Below are 23,172 nucleotides of genomic sequence, written 5' to 3'. Positions count from 1 at the left end.
GCTACTTGTACGTATGCAGCTGGTATGTTGTTCGGTTAATGCATCGTTTACTTTCCTAGTTTCCAAAGCGAAAACACATATCAGTAATGCTAGCGGTAAAGGACAGATGGCCATAAATAAAAGTGATGGACCAAAAGCGGTTGAAGACACGCGGCAACGTGGCGAAGCCGGACAGCACTCATTGGTGTCTATCATGGGTAGATTTGCCGTTGCTAGTTTTAGATACCTTCTAAGCCAGTAAGTCGCATGCTACCCAGTCTGGCATGGGCCATTGCTGCAATACCTGATTTGCGCCTCCCGCTCAAATTGATTCAGTTTCTGGCAGTTGGCTTGATTGAAATTTATGGGCATCTCAATTGCAGCCTCACAGGGCAAATTTGGGGACTTTGGGCGGCATCGTTACCTTGTTGCTTGTTCCAGGCAGTCTCGCTCCGCCCCGTCCGCGGTGGACCCCTTAAAAAAGGTAGGTACCTTACGGTACCTAGCCCACTTGAGAGTTAGCATGCAGAGCCCCTGACAGGAGCCACTGTGGCCTGTCAATCACGCTGAATCTGTTAGCCAACGCACTGCCAATGGCCGGCCCGCCGCCTCCGCCGCGGCCGCTGCCCGCTGTAGCACGCCACTGCGCGACTGGCGCGCCGCGCTCCTTTCCGTAAACCACATCTGGCCCCGAGCTGCCACTTTTGCTTGACGGAGTTGCATCACAACTCTGCACTGCCGAGCGTCGCCATCCTGCCATGGTGCCTGTGTAGTCTATTCCCCATTCGGCTGCTTTTCCTTTTCTGGACTTTTTTATTTCCATCTGCCGTTCCTTTGCAGCGCCCCAGCGCCAAGCCACCAGAAGCCAGCCTGTCGAGTTTATCAAGGTGCTTTCTCCTAGTCCAACAAATAGACACTTTGAGCGAGCTACAACGCGAACGAATTTCGACATATACACATACACTCGTTTATCTCAGTCATTTTGAATAATACTGTCGCACAAAATGGCGGCTTTTTCTCGCTTCGGCTTCTTAGCCGTTGCCATCATCTTTCATCTGGCCTACATCTATTCCATCTTTGACATTTACTTTGTCAGCCCAATCGTCACAGGCATGCGCCTCCATGGCGTAGAGCGCGCGCCCTCCGTCAAGGCTCCTGCCGATAGACTGGTCCTTTTTGTTGGTACGGCGACTCTCTGCCCTATGCGCGACTCAATTGGGAGCTAACCTCGATCTTGTTCGACAGGTGATGGTCTGCGTGCAGACAAGGCCTTCCAGTCCTTCCCCGAACCCTACCCCCAGACCGAAGCCGACCTCGTTCCTCGACCACTCGCTCCATTTATCCGCTCCAAAGTCCTCAACGAGGGTACCTTTGGCGTGTCTCACACCCGCGTGCCTACTGAGTCTCGTCCTGGCCATGTCGCATTGATCGCCGGCTTGTACGAGGACGTCTCGGCTGTCGCAACTGGCTGGAAGATGAACCCTGTCCACTTTGACAGCGTCTTCAACCGCAGTCGTCATACTTGGAGCTGGGGAAGCCCCGATATTGTCCCCATGTTCGAGACTGGCGCAGTTCCTGGCCGAGTAGACGCCTTTGCCTACGAAGCCGAGCTCGAGGATTTTTCCAAAGACGCCACCATCCTGGATTACTGGGTGTTTGACCATGTCAGGGATTTCTTTGCCGAGGCAGCGACCAACAAAGAACTAGATACGGCGCTGCGACAGGACAAGATTGTCTTCTTCCTCCACCTCCTTGGTATCGATACCACCGGACATTCTTATCGCCCGTACTCCAAGGAATACCTTCACAACATCCAGGTTGTCGACCAAGGTGTCAAGGAAATGACTGAACTCATTGACAAATTCTACGGTGACGACAGGACTGCCTACATTTTTACGGCTGACCATGGTATGAGCGACTGGGGTAGCCACGGAGACGGCCATCCCGACAACACTCGCACGCCTTTGGTGGCTTGGGGCTCTGGTGTCGCTGGTCCGGAGAAGCACGCCAACACTGTTGCGCCCGGCCACGACGAATTTTCCGCAGACTGGGGTTTCGATCAGATCCGTCGCCACGATGTTTCCCAAGCAGATATCGCTGCGCTCATGGCCCATTTAACTGGTCTAGACTTCCCTGCCAACTCTGTCGGTGAGCTCCCGCTCTCCTACCTTGCCGCCACAAACAAGGAAAAGGCCGAAGCATCGCTTGTCAATGCCCAAGGCATTTTGGAAATGTACCGTGTCAAGGAAACCAAGAAGATGGCAACCGAGCTTCGGTTCCGTCCCTACAGCCCCTTCAACGATGAGAATGCCAGTCCTGACCAGCGCATTAATGCGATCAAGGCTCTCATTGAGAGCCAAAAGTACGAAGAGGCCATCGAGGAGACGGATGCCTTGATCAAAGTCACACTTCAGGGTCTGCGCTATCTCCAGACCTACGATTGGCTGTTCCTGCGCGCGCTCATCACCATCGGTTACCTGGGCTGGATGGCGTACGCCATCACCACCGTTGTTGATCTCTTTGTCGTGGGCCAAAAGTTCAAGCCCCAGCGCTCTGCCATTGGCCTTGTATTTTTCTCATCGGTGCTGGTCACCTTGTACGCCTCATTCATCATCTCCCAGTCCTCCATGACGTACTATCTCTACGCCATCTTCCCCGTCGTCTTCTGGGAAGAAGTCTTTGCCTGCCGCCAGAGCCTTGCCGAGGGACGCAAAATTCTCTTTTCCCACATCAAGTCTGCGAGCGCCATGCTTAGCTTTGGCCTCTACGTCGTCATCTACGTCGGTGTTATCGAGGGTCTCGCGCTCGGCTACATTCACCGCGAAGTCTTTACCGGGCTCTATGTCCTCGGTGCCCTCTGGCCCTTGCTGTATGGCATCTCCTTTCTCCAAAAGAACGCGACTCTGTGTGCCACCTGGATCTTGTCTTGTCTCGTCATGAGTACATTTACCCTGCTTCCTGCTAACAAGACGGATAATGTTCCCTTGATCCTAGCTGGTGGCGTTTCCATGGTCATCATTGGTGTCTTGTATCTGTCATTTGAAGATACAGTCTTGTCTGATTTTAGCAAGCCCGCTGCCGGCAGCAAGAGCTTGAGCAACCCTCTGAGCCGCACCTTGATGGGGGCGCAGATTGGCTTGACCATTCTGGCCATGGTTGTGACTCGTTCAAGCGCACTCTCGCTTGCCGCAAAGACGGGTCTTCCTGTCGGCAACCAGGTAGTCGGATGGACAGTTTTGATCCTCTCGTTGTTGATGCCCTTTGCGCACCGACTGCAGCCCAACAGCAACTATATGCATCGCCTGATGCTGATTTTCCTGACCTGCTCACCCACCTTTGTCATTTTGACCATTTCATACGAGGGTCTGTTTTACGTGGCTTTCTGCATCACGCTAGTCGCCTGGGTCCGTCTCGAATACTCTGTCGAGGTCTCTCGGCGATCCTCGCCCAACACCAAGGACGCGGCCAAGATTGAGCGGGACGGCTTGCAATTCCGCGCACTGCGACTCTCTGACGCCCGCATCGCGCTCTTCTTCCTCGCCCTGCTCCAGTCGGCCTTTTTCAGCACCGGCAACGTTGCCTCCATCTCGTCCTTTAGCCTGGACAGCGTCAACCGCCTGCTGCCCGTCTTTGACCCCTTTTCGCAGGGCGCGCTTCTCATCTTCAAGCTCATGGTGCCCTTTGCGCTCATCTCGGCCAATCTGGGCGTGCTCAACATTCGCCTCGGCGTCGCGCCATCGGCGCTCTTCATGATTGTCATGGCCATCAGCGACATCCTCACTCTCTACTTCTTCTGGGTCGTCAAGGACGAGGGCTCATGGCTCGAGATTGGCTCGACGATCAGCCACTTTGCCATTGCCAGCTTGCTGTGCGTCTTTGTTGCCGCCCTGGAGGCTGTAAGTGCGTTGTTTGTCTCGGGTGTCCAGGTCGGTGACCACGTCAAGGGACAAGCCCAAGTACCTGAGACGCCAGCCAAGACGGCAGGCTCCAACGGCCATGCCTCTGCCAAGAAGAGCAACAAGAAGAAGAACTAATAATAGTATATAAGGGAAAAAATTGATATCCTATAATGATGTATTTTGGGATGAAATGGGATCAGGAGGCACGTAGCAGAAAATTAGATGTTTCCATTGTAACCAAGATTTACATGGTAGCAGATACACCATTGCATGAATGATAACACTATATTTGTCACATGAGACCGGGAAGCCGCAAAGTTTCCGCGGTATGAATGACATGACTCGGGAGATTATGTCTTGGGGCTATAACGCTCTGCATGGTATTAGTTTCCCAGACACCGGGGCAGGGCTGGGCCACCGAAAACCGAAACACAAAATTTGGAATGCAAACGAAGGTCCATGGGTTCCTTCCATCCGTTCTAGCGCTGCCCCCCAGATATAAAAAGAAAAAAAAAGCCAAACATGTCAAACCACAAGATGCTGGTAGCACATCCCGTCGATCATATCAACGTGTTGGTTTCATACGTCGGCAAACAAACGACAACACGACAAGACGACGACGGGTAGCATCGCGGGATACCTCCCCCCTCCCTGGGAGGGGTGTGTGTGTGTACTTTCGCGGGACTCGGCTCAAGAGATGTAAGAATGACACGACGGAAAAAGTGTGAAATGACCAGGGGCGGGACTCTGCTGGAATGTATCAAGACGAGCTAGTCTAGTAAACTACTGGGCGATCAACTCTGGGTAAAAAAGTCAGACACGAGGTGAGCAGACACGGGCAGAGCAAAAAAAAAAAAACGGTCTTGGTTTCTTTGTCGAGCAAGGTTGGCACTAGGAACCCATAATTGTGATGGTGATGGCGGACGGGCTGCCGATCACCGCCGCGGCGCCCCCCCCTGCTGCTGTGATAGGTAGCAAGGCCGCGTCGCCGCTCTAAGCATCCAGGAGAGAGAAATGAAAAAAGACGGAAATATGCGCGAGACAGCGAGAAAGACACAATAATAAGTTAGAGCGCGTACGTGCATGGCCAGGGGGCAACAGGCTCGGACGCAAAGCACGGAGAATCCCGTTCAGGTCGCCGGTGACCATGTCCTCTCCCTTCGAACACTCTTCGGCGGATGACTGTTGTTAAGTGAAAAAGATGTCCGTTGACGACGTCATGAAGCGCAATTCACCCAGTCAAGGAAATAACACCCAGTCCAGTGCAGAAAAAAAAAACGCACACGCTGAAAGAAGACTTGTCGCGCATAGATTAAAACCGGGCGCCGTGATGGTGACACAAAGGCCGCTCAGAAAAAAAGTCCGAGAAGCATGTGAAGCTACACCTTGGTGCCTGACTTGCACACCACCTTCTTTTTCGTCTTCCAGGGACAGACACATGCTCCCCCCAAAATGGTGGCCACGGGCGAGACAGGAGAGAACACCGGCTTCTGTAGTGCTGTCTTGGAGAAGGACAAAAATCGCCGACGTCGCAGATGCTGCCCTGGTTTAGATCGTTCGGTGTGGCTGGCTCGTCCCGCTGGGCTCATCATCTGTCTACTTTCCAGAAGGAGCCCAGTTGTTTTGCGACATTCTCCGCTCCCGCTTGCGCACGTAATTGTTTTTGCTGACTCGAAGAAAACCATGACGGCCCCAGATCACGCGCATTCCATGCTCAATATATGTCAGGCACAGAGCTGGGCCCCCCCTCTCAATGGGTAAGGTTAGAGGACGCGCGCCGCCGGCCAACCGTGGGCACCACGAACCATGCTTTTTTTTTTCTGCTGATGTTTTTTGATGGCAATACCCAGCGGCGGCCGAGCCCCAGCCCAGTGTTCATCAGTCTCCGCCCCTCCCCTGTAGTGGGAGGAAAAAAGTTGGAGAAATGCAGCTCTCCACCAGCGGTGTGGATATTGGACTTGCTCAGCCGAGAACGGGCGCTGCGGTGCGGCGAGCCGCAGACGAGCAGGGCATGGAAGTTCATGGGTCGAGAAGATGAACTGGGCCCGAGTTCTTGCAGATTTGCCAGGTCTGGGGCCCGAACGGATCTGTACCTAGCCCGTGCTATCGGCACTGGTGGCCTCTGAGTTTTTCTAGAGCTTGGGGTGCGATATGGTCGACAAGCAAAGATGCCCATCGGTGCCAGGCCACCACACCTTGATGAGCCTCACTAGTTCACATGTCAGGAGTGTCGGTGCCATAATCTCGCCAACGGCCCCATTCCCACTAGAGCTAGAGTCTGGGGTGGCAGCCCTTGTTCCTAGTTTGGCACAAGTGTGTGGTGGTGGCGTGAAATAGGCTTGGCCCGGTCGTTGACAAGCCGCTGCTTTCGTCACTAACATCGTCGCTGGGGTTAGTTTAGCTGCACAGGGTTGCGTGTCTTGTCGGCTCCGAGCCCGCCAAAAGCCAGACAGACAAGGAAGCGGTTGACAGAGGAAGAGAAGCTGCAGGCAAGTCTGCCAGGGTTAGCATCATGACACAGGAATTATTCCAAATGATGACTGGGGAAAATAGGCAAGGAGCATTGACATCATCCAGAGGAGGGGGATGTTTCTCGGATGCCCACCTACCCACGTAGATTGCAGGGTTTTTGTACGTCGTCGTCGAGATGCCCACGCACTTTCTCGCTCGTGTGTCGTGCCCCTGACTGCGCCGACCAGAGGAGCCTGTGGCGCCATTCTCGTTATGCACTGGTCTGCTCCCCCGGATTTTGCTCGAGGCGAGTCGCAGGTCGTGGCACACACCACCACCCTCAGATCCCCCATCCCGTTTTCTCCAACCCAGCCGTCGATGGCGCTGCCCTTTCTCCGCAGTCCAAGACACGCCAAAGCTGGGGGTGTCGGGTGACTTCGGCCGGGATGGTCATTCTGCTCCTGTCCTGCCCGGTCGTTGTTCGTCGCTTTGGCAAGCCTGTTTGGAGCTATTTTTACCAGTACGTCGACTGGCGAGGTTCGTTGGTGATTCGAATGCCGCTGTCGAAATAGTATATGTAGGACTCGGCCCCGGTTGTCTTGGGCCGTTTGATGGATTCCCTTCTTCCGCCGTCTTTGTCTCTTGTTTTTTCTTCTTTTGCTGTTCCGTTTCAGAATTGGCACTGTTTCTGTCCGGAACCTGACGTTCCTTTCTTCGACGACCAACCCACTGCCCTACCCTGCCCTCTCTACATGCGGAGAGTGCGTGCTGCTGGCAGTCGATTCACGGTGCTCGGATTATTAACACCGTTGGCCTGTCGGGCTGGGGGAGCAAATCTCGCCTGCAGACTGGAACCTGGTGCCGCTTTTATTTCGCAGTCCCTCCCTAACTAGTGTGCAAACGCCGTGGCTGCCGAAACTAGCTGGCTGCCAGCTGGCCCCAGCTCCGCTGCCTGGTCTCTCTGACGGTCCATGGCCAATTTTATGCGCATCGAGGATAAACGGAGACTGAAACCGCCATTCACCATCATCAAACTCGCCATCGAAGTCATCTTTGACAGATCTTTCAAGTGCCGCCCCGGTACGCTCGCCGTCATCGAAACGATTCATTACTCTACCCCGGTGCCGCACGCAAATTAGCTACGACACCCACCCCACGATTGCGGAACCTCGTCCAAGAGCGCAGTATCCACCCCGTCAAGTTACCAAGCTGCGCGCCGCCGTCGTTGAAAGATCCGGCAGTACTCAGTAGTCACGTCCGGAGCTTGGCCTCGTTTCTCTAAACATCGCCGGGTTTCCGCCGCGACTTGCTACTGGATTTAATCTCGCCATCCCCCGCACCTCAGATTCATCCCGCGACAGCAGCCACGACCCTCGCTGCCCCGGCCTGCGCATTTTTTCAGGTCCCCTCTCCAGACCAGCTGCTGCGCGCAATCTCATTGGTGTGCGCCGCCGCCAAATATTGCGACCGGCTGCCTCGCCGTCTGGCAGCCTTTGCAGCCCTCTTGGACCTTGCCCCCCGCACACGCTAGAGCGCCGTGCACTGGCCAGTGGCTTGAGCTGCCTTTGCTCCGCACGCCTCTCTTTTGCAGTCGTTGCGCATTCGCCCCCCCAGCGCATCCCCCCGCCCTCCAATCTGTCAGCTCTGTTCGCTCTCTTGGGATTCTCGCCTGCGTGCGCACTCCTTTTCTCGAACAGTCCCGATCAAAACACCCTTTGTAAATCGGATTTTTGATATATAATTATCGTCGCCGGCCCCCGACCGCAGCCATGGACGTTGACATGTCGGGCGACGGTGCCCAGAATGGCCAGTCGCCGACAAAATCGTCACCTGGTGGCAATTCTAACGCTGCTGCCAACGCGGCTGCCGTCGCGGCTGCCAACGCGATCAGTTTCAGAAGGTAAGAAACGTTGAATTCAAACATCATCGGAGCGTCCTACTGATCAGCCCTACCCGATATAGACAACGTGCATCCCGTGCATGTGAGGTATGTGCCTGGAGCTCCAACGTTCCCCCATCTCCGCTGCCCGAGCCCTGCAACAGCTCCTCGTGCCGAGGCATCTCTGGGTCCGCGCCGGCGGCGCGCCTTATCACGCTACACCACTCTCTCATATGCTTGACTGCTGACTTTTTCTCCTGTTATCCTGCCAATAGACTTGCCATGCAAGAAAAGTATGTTGATTCCGCTGCCCCCAATTGTCACAAGCTGCCCCATACTAATCTTGCCCTCAGGTTCGTTGCGATGCCGCCAGTCTCGGCGTGCCTTGCACCAACTGTGTCGCATTTCAGATTGAATGCCGTATCCCCACGCCGAAGCGAAAGAAGGCACAGAGCAACGCTGGCCAAACTGGTAAAGATTCAGACAGGTGTGTTTCTATCCGCATCATCAGCCTCCTTGCTTCCTGACCTGACCTAATACCTTCCAGTGACCGAGGTGACGGAGATGAACGATCACAGACCGGAACATCCATTAGCTCTGCCACATACCCACAGCCGCCGACAGTATCGCACTCGATAGAAGGAACCCCCTTGACTCTCCTGACGGAGGCACAGTCACGCAAACAGGACATTGATACCGGCACGTACTTGAACATGGTCATGAAGCCCAAATTCACCCGTGCACCCATCACCGAGGCTGGCCGTGTTGCATACTTGGGCGAGTCTTCGAACCTCACTCTTCTCGTTCATGACCGACAAGGTTCCGCCGATGTCGTACACTATCCTCTTCCTGAAAATGTCCGAGGCTCCCGTGCCAGACTAACCGAACTCGACAATGTCGAGATTGACATCTTGCACCAGAGGGGAGCCTTTTTGCTCCCTCCCCGATCTCTGTGCGACGAACTCATTGATTCGTACTTCAAATGGGTCCATCCCATTGTTCCTGTCGTCAATAGAGCTCGTTTCATGAAGCAGTATCGCGACCCAAAGAACCCACCCTCACTGCTGTTACTCCAGGCAGTCTTGCTTGCGGGCACTCGTGTCTGCAGCAATCAGCAGCTGATGGATGCCAACGGCTCGACTACCCCGGCTGCCCTGACTTTCTACAAGCGCGCCAAAGCTCTGTATGATGCCAACTACGAAGACGACCGCGTTACGATTGTACAGTCCGTCCTGCTCATGGGCTGGTACTGGGAAGGCCCTGAAGACGTGACCAAGAACGTCTTTTACTGGAGTCGCGTTGCCACAATTGTTGCTCAAGGATCTGGCATGCATCGCTCGGTCGAGCAGTCGCAGCTGAGCAAATCCGACAAGCGTTTGTGGAAACGAATTTGGTGGACGTTGTTCACTCGCGATCGCTCTGTCGCAGTTGCTCTCGGCCGACCCGTTGGAATCAACCTGGACGATTCTGATGTCGAGATGCTGACAGAGGATGACTTCATTGAGGATGAGTCTGGCAGCAACCCCGAGTTTGCACCTGACCAAATTCACGTGCAATTCTTCCTTCAATACGTTAAGCTGTGTGAAATCATGGGCTTGGTGTTGTCGCAACAGTACTCCGTTGCATCCAAGGGTCGACAGCGAAATGCCATTGATCTTACCCACAGCGATATGGCTCTGGCAGACTGGCTACAGAATTGTCCCAAGATTGTCTACTGGGAAATGCCCCGACATCACTTCTGGTCTGCTCTGCTGCATTCCAACTACTATACAACACTTTGCCTCTTGCACAGAGCACATATGCCTCCGAATGGCGGACCCAGAACCTTGGATGACTCGCCATACCCATCAAGAAACATTGCATTCCAGGCTGCGGCCATGATCACTTCAATCGTCGAGAACCTCGCGGCTCATGATCAGCTTCGATATTGTCCGGCCTTCATCGTTTACAGTCTGTTCTCTGCATTGATAATGCACGTCTACCAGATGCGATCGCCTGTCCCATCTATCCAACAGGTAACTCATGATCGACTCCGAAGCTGCATGCAAGCAATGAAAGAAGTCTCCAGAGTCTGGCTAGTGGGTAAAATGGTGTACACACTGTTTGAGTCCATCATCGGTAACAAGGTGCTTGAAGAGCGCCTGCAAAAAGCGGCTGGCAAACGCCACCGCAAAATGCAGCAAAGCATGTCTCAACTGGATGCGCATAGTAAGGCACAGCAGCAGCAGGCGCAACAGCAGCAGCAGCAGCAGGCGCAACAGCAGCAGCAGCAGCAGGCGCAGCAGCAGGCGCAACAGCAGCAACATCATCAGCAGCAGCAGCAGCAGCATCAACAGCAGCAGCAGCAGCAGCAGCAAGATCCAAGCAAACGCAAATTTGACGATATGGCCATGGACTTTACAGCAAATGCACCGACACCACAGGAGTCCTACGAACGATCCCGCCCACAGACCCCGAGTGCTGTAAATAAGACGGATGGAGGTCCTGGCGGCAACCAGGCGAGCTTGTCACCTACACAGCGGCCAGCGAATGATACCTTCATGGGAGGTACCAGCTCGCGACCACAGACGCGGCCTGCGACTCCGTTCAACCCATCCTTTTCCGTCCCGGCTACACCTCCCGACCTATATCTTGTTACTAGAAATTCGCCAAACATCTCGCAGTCGCTCTGGGAAAACTTCCAGCCCGATCAATTGTTTCCAGACAGCACCGGCATTCCGAACATTTCGCCATCGCAAACGCATCAAAGCATTGATCCTAGCGGAATGGGACAGGTGCCGGGCGGTGTACCTCCGCCGCAGTTCCAGCACCGTAGCAGTGGCCAAGGCAACAGCAACGGCAACGGCATCATGCCCGTCCCAGGCTTTGCTACGCATGCCAACATGTGGCAGAACAACTTTGATCCTTCAGGACAGGATGGACAAGGACAAAGCCCGGATAGTTGGAGCACAGGTTCAGCTGCAGGACAGCCCGTGCCAACTACGCTCAACGTTGAAGATTGGTGAGTTTTATTTATTGATTTATCTTGATACGTCTATGCATATACGGAGCTAACCAAGCAACAGGTTTCAATTCTTTGGCATTCAGGGCGACCCAAGCCAGTTGAACCTAGATGCGCTTGGCAACAACAATATCCCCCCGAATCTTGGCAACCAAACCACTAATAACAACGAGAGGATGCAGTAGGCCCCCGTGAAGGGCAGCTGAAGGGACGAATTTTTTTGTTTTTTTGAAATTGCAGTTGGGCTAGCTTGGGTATTTTGTAACGATACATGTCCGGCTGAATGGCGTTTATTATGACCAGGGAATATAAGGACGTAGCATCTTGAGAAAAAAAAGAGCAAATTGCTGGGAATCGCAGTTCATGAGGTAAAACAGTTTATTATAAGTTAGGCAGTCACGGCACGTACAATGAAAGGGGTCGAGCTTCATACCTATGCACTATCGTGGAGTGGGGCGATCCGACTGTTGCTTGAGACAGCTGATCTCTACAGACAAGAAGCTGATGAAGCAATCGAGCAGTTGCAACAGCCTGCGTTTGAATGTTTGCGAGATCGGTTTTTGGCCCAGATGGACTACTGCGAATGGCACGACCGGGACAAGCTGGCAGCGGACCGAATCGCCTGTCAGAGCGCCAAGACCGGCTGGCTGCCCTCTGGCGTAGCGGCCGAGCCCACTGAAACCCGGAGTGGGCTGGAGAGATTAGAGGCACAAAGTGTCCTGTTCCGCCCGAGGCCCACCCGCCAAAGGAGGCTCCAGGCGCATTGGCTCGCCCCAGCCTCCAAACACCGAACTGTTCAAAGCCAAAGCCCTTTGACACGGGCGCTGGCTACTAAGATTAGCTGCTTCTGCCCTTTGAAGCTTACATGCATCCCTCCGCCGGGCTTCTGACATTCTAGACCCAAAGCTTAACAGTTGAACCCCTCCTCAGCGGCTCGACGAATCACCAAGGCGATTTTAAAATTTTGGTTCATCCAATGATAGCCATCTGCTTTCTTGTTTCCAGCAGTATTTCGAAATCACAGCATCGTGGCCTACAGTACTGACGCCTCAGTTCCTGGTGTGTTTGGGAGTCCTTGCAGCCTAGCCACCTGTGACCAGCCAGCACGTCACTGCGACCGAGCTAAACGCCAGCGAAGCTCTTCCTACGACACAGCCAAGCGACTGGCACCCCTTCCCCGACTACAGCATTCTCTCCCTCCGAAACACCCGATTCACGGATGCAAAGCCACCAGTTGAGCCGCGAGCTGCCGTCGCCGACACGTCTGCGGTTAGCATGACTGGCCGACCGGGCTATTCGGCGAGGTCGTCGTCAGGGCTAGCCGCGGGGCCGGCTGCTGGCTCTGGCGGCGCTGTACGACCACGTAATCGCCGCCTCATCAGCATAGACGACAATAACAACGACAATGACGACGTCGCGGGTTCCACTGGCGGCGGTGGCCTGCTCTCGGCCTTTGAGGCGTCGGCGTCGCAGCCCCAATCGCAGCATCAGGACGGCCGTGCCAGTGCAGGCTACGGCGGCGCCGCGAGCGGCAGCAATGCCAACATTGGCCAGTTCCTCGGCGACTCGCTGACGCAGAGCTGGTCCTCTGTCCAGGGATTTGCTACGTCCATCCTAGGTTCCGGGCCCAAGGACCGGAGAAGCCTGGGAAGCTCCTACGGCTCGAGGTCACCGAATGGGAGAATCCCAGCTGGCACCCAAGGACGTAGACGAGCCGGCAGCAACAGAGGGCTGGCATCTTGGGGTCCAGAACCTGCTCCAAGCCTGGCAGACGTGGCCGCAGGGTCGCTTGCTGAACGGCATGCTGCACTGCGAGCAGCCAAGACAGCAAGCGTCCTGGAGAGCCACGATGGCGTCAATGGCGGCCTGGATGCGAGCGGACGACACAAGCGACGCAATTCAGATGAGGTTGATACGACAGAACAGCCACCGGATGACTACTTGGTCTATATTCACCATGTGCAACGAAACGATACGTACGCAGGTATCATTTTGCGATATCAATGCCGCGAGGACGTCTTTCGGAAAGCAAACGGACTGTGGTCGCGCGATAGCATCCAAACACGGAAATGGCTTACCTTGCCCGTTGATGCCTGCGAAATACGTGGTCGTCCCTGCGAGCCCCTGGCCTCCACAACTACGCAGCAAACAGACCTACTTGCGCCATCGCCGGCGCCTACCAATAGACCGCAACCGGAGCACGACGAGTACTTTAGCTCACTATCAGACATCGGCGAGAGTGACGCGCGGCAGATTGGACAAGACAACAAACCATGGACTCATGTCCGATGGGTCCAAATAGAGTCCTTTCAGACACCCGTGGAGATTGGGCGAGTCTCTCGTCAATCGATGGGCTACTTTCCCCCTCGCCGGAAGAAAAGCATCCTGTCGGCATTGTCCACCCCTCGACAGAGTTCAGACTTGTCGACTGGTATGCCTGGGCCTTCGGAAAACCACCCGACACGACGGCAGAGTTCGCTGGGAAGCCAACCGCAGTTGTCTTTGACACCAGTCTCGTCGCGAAGCAGAGGAGGCAGCGAGGCAGCAGAGAACAGACCGGCCTGGATGCGAAGACCTGGTGGAGTCGGAACCATGGGACGCAGCATTCGAGCGCCAGGACCCGACAAGGACTCTCTGAATGCCTGGGCTAATAAACACTTTCCCGGGTTGAACATCGATCAGCTCCCATCCATGTCAATCATGGATTCCGAGATCGCTCACTTCGGATTCAAGGCTGGCAACAGCCCCATTGCTGGCAGCTCCTTTGTAGAAGGTCGCCAGGATGCCGCCGCGCTCAACAAGCAAGGCACGGGGTTGGATAGGGCCGCCGCGGCCGTTGAAACCTGGCTGCGCGGAGCACTGGCAAAGCGGCCCACTACGCCGCTCATGCGACCGCGGTCCAAGGGTGCTGCCACTATGGACAGTGACTTGATTGAGCTCACAGACACGGGTAGCGATGACGGCCGCTTCCACCATGAGCCCGTCGGCAGCCTCATCGAGCCACTGACAATCAGTGGCACAAGTAGCCATAACCCGGGCATTGGTGGCGCTACGATGAGAAGTAGTGGCGGCGGCGGCGGCAAAGGGAAGAAAGAAGACTAGGCGGTCGGTCGGTCGCTACCAGAGGCAAAATGTTTGGTTGAGCGCGAGAGGAAATGATACCCAAGAATATTCTTGTTAGCCACCAAAAAGTATAACTCTCATGCAGTTTTTGGTTGATTTGCCGTTTCCTCGTTACTGTTTCTTCCTGGGGAATTTTCTGATCCCTTTTCCTTCATCTTGGACAAGGCGTTTTGATGGCAAGACGGCACATGAAAGCATCCGCCTGCTGAGCACAACACACCATGCAGCTCCAGCGCAGCGTTACGGGCATATTTATTCTGTATTTCTTCTTTCATTAGACAATCGAATCATCTCATCAAAGACATTGCTTTATAAAGACGTAGATTTACATACATTTACCTTTTGCCCATCCTCAAATACAGTAGGGACGGTGCTGAAGCGTTTGGTGGGGCGCGATCTGGCAGATGGCGCTGCGTGCGCGGGAAGCTCCTTCGAGCTCCTGGAATTTCGAGCCCAAGGGGACCGGACCTCGTTGCGCGCCGCAACACCGACAAACCCCCAACGTGACCAACCATTCTGTCGACGGAAAAAAGGGGGGGACTGGGCAACATAATACCTGCAGCATTCATAAGGAAAGGAACCAGGCCAGCCATGCCGATTTGCATCGAGTGCCGGCACCCGGTCAAGACGCTATGGACGCAATACTCGGGCGCGGGTGATAAGGCGAGCGGCCACAACATCCGACTCACGGTGTGTCGCAAGTGCGGGCGCTTCTGCGACAAGTACGTCGAGCATGACTTTGTCGTGATATTTATCGACCTGGTTCTCATAAAGCCGCAGGTATGCCCTACCTCAGCAGCCGTTGCTCTGACGGAGGGAGGGTGGAATACTGACAAGAGCTTTCTCTAGGTCTATCGACATTTACTACACAATACGCTAATGCGCGATGGCGACCGATTCGATGTATGTTCTGGAATTATAACTGGCGCGAGAGAAGGAGAGATACAAGAAGCTAACAGAGAGGGGAATCCTGTAGCCTTCGATTGTTCGACTCGGCACCTTGCTGCTGCTGTTTGACGTCTACCTGACCTGGGCGCGCATCGAGAACCAAGGCCTGCCCGGGGGCGGCCCCGGCGAGAGCAACCTGGGCAAGCTCGCGCAGCAGCCCATTGTGATTCAATATTTTTTCTTCCGTAAGAAGCACAACACTGTACATGTTCCTGAAATCGGCCAACCTCCTGACCCATACCCACACAGTCATGCTCTGCACGCTTTCGACCATCGCCTTCCACATCGCCATACGCTTCCTCGTCTCCTCGTCGTTGTCGCCGCTCGTTGCGCTGGGCATCCTACCGCGGTATCGGCGGCCCAACTCGGTGTCGACGGCGCTGCTTGTGTCCTCGTCGACCAAGCTGTTCCCTATACTGCTCGTCATCTGGGACTACGACGTGCCTGCGGCCGCGAGGTCGCTCGGTTGGGCCGTCGTCGCGAATAACGTCGAGGCGCTGCGCATCCTAATCGACTGCCGGTACTACGTCGCGTGCCTGCTGGCACTCATCGGCGCGGCCGCCCGCTGGTCGGTCGCGCACCTGGTGCTGATTGCCGTAGGTCTCAACGATGTCGACTCGATATCGGTGGACGCGAGCATGGCCGCGGACACCAAGGCGCTCTGGACCATGGTTACATATGTGACGGACTGGGCGGGACGATTGGCTGTCGGATGACAATGAAGGAAGGGTTTGCATATAATACAGAGACCCATGATAGCCGACAGTGTAAAATAATTGTAATGAATTCATGCCTACAAGTCTCCCTCTCTTTTGCGGTAAGGACATTGCAATATGCTAACTGGCTCTCTTGCCCTGCTTTCCATCCTTGCTCGAAGAAAACCTTAAACTTGATTAAACGCCCATAAAAATGAAAAAAAGCTCTTCCAGTGGTTTGCATTTGTAGTCATACACGAAACGACATGCTCCCTGCCGCTTCTTCTTCTCCCTGTACTCGCTCGTCGTCTATCGATCGCCGCCATCAAACCCGTCTACGCCGACTGTCCTTCCTAGTGGTCCAGGAATTGTTCTCGCAGATCGTGTCGCTTCGGTCGGATCAGGGGATGCAGTTGCGCCAAGAATGTGATTGCCCACATGAGGTAGCAGCTGACGATGGCCAGGATGAGGGACGAGCGCCAGAGTCTGTAATATCCCAACGGCGGGTTAGCAGGTGATGAGGAGGACGGACCGGGAGTCGTGGACGGCCGGGGGGAAGAGCAGAAAACATACACTCGGTTCTCACCCTTGGGGGATAGGAACCATGCCGCGGCGCACATGGCCAGGATGACGAAGAGGCCGATGAAGACAGAGTACCTGGAGGGCAATTCATTTAGCTTCGGGGTCTGGAAATGGCGGTACGAGCCGTGCAAGGGCGCGTGGTATCAGTGGGACTTACCCTTGCGCCATTTTGATGTATCTATGAAACGAGCTTCTGAGAAGGTCTGGCTGTGTGTGGTGAGGCGGCTTCACGTTTGGAGATTTGGTGATGCTGCCTGCTATTTGGCGGGAGCTACGTAGGCCAGCCGCGGGTCGCCAGTGACGGAGCTCAGGAGCTTAGTCATCACATGTAATGAGCTCAACACACCTGGCAAGTGGTGACCGACGCTGATAAAATAGAGATGGAAAGGTGTATTTTGCTAAGAAAATTGATCTATATCGATGACTTGTATACATGCGGATATTGCGGGATCTCAAAGGGGTTGCATGGCCACTTCGCGCCTCGCCTTATCACCGACCCCGAGGATGGCCATGATGGGTGGTTGCATTAAGTGGGCTGCAAGTCGGGCGATGGTCGCTAATCCGGAAACTATCGTGCGCTATGAAATCACTTACAAATCGCTTGGGCATGTAGATGCCGTCTGATCCCGAAGTTGGGGAAGCTATATAAACGGCGTCTTCCATCACATCGTTTTGAAAAAGAATTGAAGGACTCGCCCTGTGTGCTTCATCGGCGAGCTCGGCATCTCTACAAGCTACGCAAACGCAATACGCAACGTATAGTACATCACACGAATAGAATAGCAACCATGGCGCCAACGTTACTCTGGATTGGCCTTGGCAACATGGGCCGTGTAAGTATTTCCACGTACCTTGGATCACAATGTTTCGTTCTAACAAGATGCCATTCAGGCCATGTGCAAGAACATTGTTGAAAAAGGCAACCTTGACTCCCCGCTTCTCATCTACAACCGCTCCAAGCAGCGTGCCATTGACCTGAGCCAAAAGCTCTCCGCCGGCAAGACGGAAGTGGTTGAATCGCTGGTCGACGCCGTGGCCAAGGCCGACGTCATCTTCACCTGCATCTCCAACGACGAGGCTGTCGCCGAGACGGTGGCGACGCTGCTGCAGGCCGACGTCAAGGGCAAGCTCTTTGTCGAGTGCTCCACCATCCACCCCGACTCGACGCAGGCGACGGCCGACAAGCTCCTCGCCGCGGGCGCCGAGTTTGTCGCCGCGCCCGTCTTTGGCGCGCCGGCCGCCGCCGAGGCCGGGCAGCTCATCGCCGTGCTCGCGGGCCCGGCGGCGAGCGTGGAGCGCGCGCGGCCGTGGTTCCAGGGCGTGACGGCGCGGGCCGAGATTGACCTGACGGACGCGCCGTACGGCAAGGCGACGACGCTCAAGGTGATTGGCAACACGTTTGTGCTCAACATGGTCGAGCAGCTGGCCGAGGCGCACGTCCTGGCGGAAAAGTCCGGGCTAGGCACGCAGCCCATCCACGACCTCGTCTCGGCGCTCTTCCCGGGCCCGTACGCGGCGTACAGCACGCGCATGCTCACGGGCGACTACCACAGGCGCGAGGAGCCGCTCTGGGCCGTGGACCTCGCGCGCAAGGACGCGAGGCACGCCAAGGCGCTCGCGGAGGCCGCGGGCACGAGGGTGCAGAATGTCGAGACAGCGGATGCGCATCTGGCGAAGCTCAAGGAGCATGCCGGTGCATCGGGCGACATTGCGGGCATCTATGGTACGGTACGCCAGGAGGCTGGCCTCAGGTTTGAGAATGATGAATGATGCTGAGAGGGATCTGATGTATAATGAGAGAATGACAAGAAGTAAATGAGAGATTTTAGAGAAGCATTATTGGCATGCATATATTTTCCATTATAGGTCTTGGTGAGCGGCTCACAAGAGTGACTGCATGCATGAGGTAGCAGTGTGATGGGCAGTCTGTCACTGTGTGGAATTGGCCCAGCACAGTGCATATAATGCCTCAGTTGCAGTGCAGACAAATGTACGCAGCCGGGGCATGGCTATAAATCGCGGTCCGCGTGCCTTGATAAATTCAACCGACCCGAAGCCACATTCTGATAAAGTGCACAATCTGAGCCTATCTAATCTGTACCGTTGCACCTCACATCTTCGGAGCTAGATCGGCACGCCTCGGCAGCGAACGCCTTCTCCGTCATCTTCAGGGCGCTGAAGAGCCACCAGAACCACCAGAGACAACGCAAAGCCCACTGAAAAGCCCACTGAGAGTCCACTGAAGCACAACGCACGGCACTGGATAAAAAGCCGGGCGGCCTTGAGTCATCCCACCCGACTTATACCAAAGAAACGCCAGCCATTTTCTGCTTCTGGGTCTGGGTCCTGTGTCCGAGCTCGTTGCCATCTCTCTTTCCGGGCCAACACAGACACCGGGGACATCTTTCATATTCACAACCGCATGAGAGACGACCAAGGCCCCCCCTTTCCAACAAAGCTGGCCGCAGCCAAGCGTAAGCTCGTCTTTGTCCCAAGCCCGACAAAAATATTACTGTGTCACTCCCATCCCCCGTCTCACTTCGCCCCCGGCCGGAAACCCCCCGGTCACCGCCTCGCAAGCATCATCATGACCTGGGCAACTGTGGGAAAAAAGGCGGCATCGGGCTGCGGCCCTGGAATGTCAATGGCGAGCGTACGCTCTGTGGGAGAGCAGAGACGCTTCGCGCATACCATGGCAAAGCAAGCCACGATTAAACCGCTCGCCGCGGCTGCGACGACGACTACGGCCACCGCCGAGGCGGCGAGGCCCATGTCCTCATCATCTGTGGCCCGAGTTAAAAAGCGAGCCCTGGAAAGAGTAGGCATCATTCATCTCTCATAATTGTATCATGCAACAGCAAACTGACAAATAAATAGGATGTCATTGTCTCTGTGCTAGAGTCAACGGCCACAAGACGGGACGCCAAAGGCTATCTGCAAAAGTACACCGCCAACCAACCTGATAAAGAGGCATCAGAGACAGCACCGGACAGTCAAAAATCTACCAGCACTTGCACTGTTCCCGGACCTGTCAATATCGCCATCATTATGCTGCGCGATCCACAGCATCTTGTCCAGAGCACGGTGGACGGCATCGCCAAGACCATCGCGCAGCTGCGGGCATTGGGCCTTTTGAGTGCTGTAGTCATTGACTGCACCGGGGATAGCAACCGCCAGGTCTTTGACACCGAAGCACTGCGACTTTGTGAAGCTGTCGACAACTTTGGCAAGCCTGGTGCCAAGGTGATAAGCGACATCTTTCTCGGGCAAGCGTCGGACGCGCAGCAGCCCTCGGCCTATTGCAACTCAATCAAAGTCAGTGACCGCGGCCTTTTGAAGCGCGCTTTCCAGCGCGGACTTATTCCTGTTGTCCCATCCATGTCTGCTCGAGATGAACTATCCGCTGCCAGGCCTGCCGGCGCGGAGCAAACAGTGCTGGCGTTGACGGCTTTCCTGTCCGGCCTTCAGTTCGACAAGCCCCCTCTTCCAGATGCGAGCGGGAACAGCAAGAATATTTGGCGACCGGAAAAGATTGCTTCCGTGGAGCGAGTCATCTTGCTGGATGCGCTGGGCGGCACGCCGACCTCTGGCCGCGGTGTGGGCGTGTGCCATCGCTTCATCAACCTGGAGCAAGAGTACGACAGGCTGCGTGCGCAACTCTTGGGACCAGAGGGATCGCCAGCGACAGGAAGTCCCAGCGGCAAACCAACTACAAACAATCACGTTTCGAATCTGGCCCTGGCAAAAGAGACGCTGTCCATCCTGCCGCCGTCATCGTCTGCTCTCATCACCACACCCTTTGCCGCTGCAAACACGAGCCCGATTTACTCGGAGCCACGGTCGATCAAGATGGAGGAGGGTCAATTGGGCTTCGATGGCATGGTTACTACGCGCAAAAAGCACAATCCAATTCTTCACAACCTATTGACGGACAAACCAATGTATTCGTCATCCTTGCCGCTCCAACGAATTCAAGACGGTGGCTACAGAGTAGATCCGAGAGATTCTACTGCAGCCACAATGGTGAAGCGAGGTATGCCGTTGACCATCTATCCGGATCCACGAGAGAACCCTTGGCGACCACCAAAGCCAGGCGCACCACGCTGCCGACTGACAGATCACAATGTCGATCTGCCGCGGTTGGTACATCTCATTGACGATTCCTTTGGACGTAAGCTCGATGTCGAAGACTATCTGCACCGCGTCAACGACAACCTCGCCGGGATCATCATCGCAGGCGAATACGATGGCGGCGCCATCCTCACGTGGGAGAAGCCGGAGGGCGTGACCGACCAGGAAGCCTACGACCAGGGACTGTACGTGCCGTACCTCGACAAGTTTGCCGTGTTGAAGTCTCGGCAGGGCAGCGGCGGCGTGGCCGACATTGTCTTCAACGCCATGGTGCGCGACTGTTTTCCCGAGGGCGTCTGCTGGCGGAGCCGAAAAAACAACCCCGTCAACAAGTGGTATTTTGAACGGTCCGTCGGCACCATCAAGCTCTCGGACTCCAACTGGACCATGTTCTGGACAACACTGGGCTTGTGCGGGCGCCAGCCAAAGCTGGAGCAGTACGAGTCCGTGTGTCGTAGTGTGCAGCCGAGCTGGGCTGACAACAAGCATATTGTAGATTAGGGAAAGCATACATTCATTGGGCGGCGTTCAAGGACTATGGGATCATCTTTTGTCACTTTTCCCCCTGCTTTTCCGGGGAGAGGTTGGAGTTTTCAACAGATCGAAATTGCATCTTAATATTCACCGAGATACCCTGCGTGTAATTGCAAATTGCAGCTCATTTTGAAGTTGAGTGATCGCCGCGAAACGGACGTCATGCGTCACGTGTTGGTGACGAAAGCTGCCGCGGCCAGAAGCTGCTGATACCAGAGGTAGTGGAGCTGATAGCTTCCAGGGTGGACGGCCTGTCAGCCCGCTGTTCCTTGGTTGCTCCGGGGCGCTGTGTTTGTGTCTGCGGTCGCTGTGTGGCCGCTGTGGAAACCCCTGGGTGGATCAGGCTGCGCGCCATTTCGCTTGTGACGCTGTCCCTTCATCGAAGACCGTTAGTGCGAACATACACCTTGTCAAGTCTTTCCCCCTTCGTGGACTTTCTGCATTACCATCTATACGCTTTTTTACCCGGTTCCTGTTGACCAATACTCCCAATCGCTCAAGATGGATTTTTCCAAGTTTGGCAAGGGTCTCTCGTATGTCGCCGAAGCCGTCGCGGCCGCCGCCCGGCTGCACAAGCTTCCTCCTACTCCCCCCACGTTGACAATCAGGGTCGAGCTCTAGCTAACCATCATGTCTTGCTTGCGCTCTGCAGCGACTTTGGTGCGTCGATCACGCCGTTTGCGTCGCGCACCTTTCAGTACACCAAGGAGCAGTTTGGCCAGTCCGATGACAAGGTGAGAAAGGCAATTTCCGGATGGCTCTTGCGACGACGCAGCCCGTTAACCCGTTGGCGCAACACAGACTCAGCTGCCCGCCGACTACATCGACCTCGAGAAGAAGGTCGATGCCCTCAAGCAGGCTCACCAGAAGATGCTCACTGTTACGTGAGTGCTGCACCCCCATTGCTGCACAGGCACTAGTCACGCTCTACTTGTCCGCGCCGCTAACCGTGACGTTGCTCCCCCCCAATCGCAGCCAGCAATATCAGAACGAAGCATACGACTACCCCCCGAACGTAAAGGAGACCTTCCAGGATCTCGGCCGCACCGTCAGCGAAAAGGTCAGCCTCCTGTCCTCGGCCACCAGTACCGCCGAAGCCCAGGCCGCTCTCGTCGCGCCCCCGACCGCCAAGCCCCAGCCCAAGACCTTTAGCCATGCCATGGCCCGCGCCAGTCTTGCCTCGAGCCAGACCCTGCACCAGAACCACACCGGTGCCGGTGAGGACCCTCTGGCCACCGCCCTCGAAAAGTACGCGCTCTCCATGGAGCGCGTCGGCGAGGCCCGTCTTGCGCAGGACTCGCAGATCCAGAGCCGCTTCCTCGCGGGCTGGAACACCACCCTCAACACCAACATCATGTTCGCGACCCGCGCCAGGAAGAATGTTGAAAAGTCTAGACTCTCCCTGGACGCGGTCAAGGCCCACGCCAAAGGTACTACCTTCAAGCTCGGCCAGGCCAATGCTGCTGGGCAGGAGGAGCCCGAGCTTAGCCCCGAGGCCCAAGAGGAGATTGAAAAGGCCGAGGACGAGTTTGTCACTCAGACCGAGGAGGCTGTCGGCGTCATGAAGAACGTGAGTTGCATGGCGCATATGCCTTTACACCCGGAAGCTAATGAGTACAGGTTCTCGATACCCCCGAGCCTCTGCGTAACCTGTCTGAGCTCGTCAATGCCCAGATTGAGTACCACAAAAAGGCCTCTGAGATTCTCAGCGAACTTGCTCCCATGATTGAGCAGCTGCAGACCGAGCAAGAGGTATGAATTGCGTTTTCATGGTGCTCTGACCCATCGCTAATCAATTTCAGGCCAACTACCGCAAGAGCCGTGAAGAGGCTGCTTAAATAAGGGGAGGGCGCGTATGAAGGAAGGATATACGGCGGCAGGTCTGCTGGGAAATCTGCCTCCGAGAGTGAATATTTCCTATGTGTTTCTATTAACTAGGCATTGAGGGCC

At 55.4% G+C, this 23,172-nt stretch overlaps 8 protein-coding genes across 8 annotated transcripts; 7 read left to right on the top strand and 1 right to left on the bottom strand.

Moving 5' to 3' along the window:
• Positions 1–983: 983 nt before the first annotated feature.
• LMH87_007005 (uncharacterized protein) lies at positions 984–4,013 on the top strand (the record flags this gene model as incomplete). The annotated part of the gene is made up of 2 exons (XM_056192027.1): positions 984–1,161; positions 1,225–4,013. The coding sequence occupies 2 exons, from the start codon at positions 984–986 to the stop codon at positions 4,011–4,013; spliced, it is 2,967 nt and encodes a 988-aa protein (XP_056060286.1).
• Positions 4,014–8,098: 4,085 nt separating this feature from the next.
• On the top strand, positions 8,099–11,394 carry LMH87_007004 (uncharacterized protein; the record flags this gene model as incomplete). The annotated part of the gene is made up of 6 exons (XM_056192026.1): positions 8,099–8,229; positions 8,292–8,316; positions 8,484–8,501; positions 8,562–8,695; positions 8,756–11,209; positions 11,274–11,394. The coding sequence occupies 6 exons, from the start codon at positions 8,099–8,101 to the stop codon at positions 11,392–11,394; spliced, it is 2,883 nt and encodes a 960-aa protein (XP_056060285.1).
• A 1,090-nt stretch (positions 11,395–12,484) lies between these two features.
• LMH87_007003 (uncharacterized protein) lies at positions 12,485–14,311 on the top strand (the record flags this gene model as incomplete). The annotated part of the gene is made up of 1 exon (XM_056192025.1): positions 12,485–14,311. One exon carries the CDS (start codon positions 12,485–12,487, stop codon positions 14,309–14,311), a length of 1,827 nt encoding a protein of 608 aa, XP_056060284.1.
• A 612-nt stretch (positions 14,312–14,923) lies between these two features.
• LMH87_007002 (uncharacterized protein) lies at positions 14,924–15,996 on the top strand (the record flags this gene model as incomplete). Its single annotated transcript, XM_056192024.1, has 4 exons — positions 14,924–15,112; positions 15,182–15,235; positions 15,309–15,465; positions 15,530–15,996. 4 exons carry the CDS (start codon positions 14,924–14,926, stop codon positions 15,994–15,996), a joined length of 867 nt encoding a protein of 288 aa, XP_056060283.1.
• A 332-nt stretch (positions 15,997–16,328) lies between these two features.
• Positions 16,329–16,725, bottom strand: LMH87_007001 (uncharacterized protein; the record flags this gene model as incomplete). The annotated part of the gene is made up of 3 exons (XM_056192023.1): positions 16,329–16,461; positions 16,549–16,632; positions 16,715–16,725. 3 exons carry the CDS (start codon positions 16,723–16,725, stop codon positions 16,329–16,331), a joined length of 228 nt encoding a protein of 75 aa, XP_056060282.1.
• A 620-nt stretch (positions 16,726–17,345) lies between these two features.
• On the top strand, positions 17,346–18,327 carry LMH87_007000 (uncharacterized protein; the record flags this gene model as incomplete). Its single annotated transcript, XM_056192020.1, has 2 exons — positions 17,346–17,390; positions 17,449–18,327. 2 exons carry the CDS (start codon positions 17,346–17,348, stop codon positions 18,325–18,327), a joined length of 924 nt encoding a protein of 307 aa, XP_056060281.1.
• A 652-nt stretch (positions 18,328–18,979) lies between these two features.
• Positions 18,980–21,189, top strand: LMH87_006999 (uncharacterized protein; the record flags this gene model as incomplete). The annotated part of the gene is made up of 2 exons (XM_056192019.1): positions 18,980–19,375; positions 19,435–21,189. The coding sequence occupies 2 exons, from the start codon at positions 18,980–18,982 to the stop codon at positions 21,187–21,189; spliced, it is 2,151 nt and encodes a 716-aa protein (XP_056060280.1).
• Positions 21,190–21,723: 534 nt separating this feature from the next.
• Positions 21,724–23,060, top strand: LMH87_006998 (uncharacterized protein; the record flags this gene model as incomplete). The annotated part of the gene is made up of 6 exons (XM_056192018.1): positions 21,724–21,755; positions 21,875–21,956; positions 22,024–22,106; positions 22,198–22,792; positions 22,843–22,974; positions 23,025–23,060. The coding sequence occupies 6 exons, from the start codon at positions 21,724–21,726 to the stop codon at positions 23,058–23,060; spliced, it is 960 nt and encodes a 319-aa protein (XP_056060279.1).
• Between the last annotated feature and the right edge of the window lie 112 nt (positions 23,061–23,172).

This window comes from Akanthomyces muscarius, chromosome 1, assembly GCF_028009165.1.
Source record: "Akanthomyces muscarius strain Ve6 chromosome 1, whole genome shotgun sequence".
Taxonomy (NCBI): Eukaryota; Fungi; Ascomycota; class Sordariomycetes; order Hypocreales; family Cordycipitaceae; genus Akanthomyces; species Akanthomyces muscarius.
This window is presented reverse-complemented; position numbering and strand designations above follow the sequence as displayed.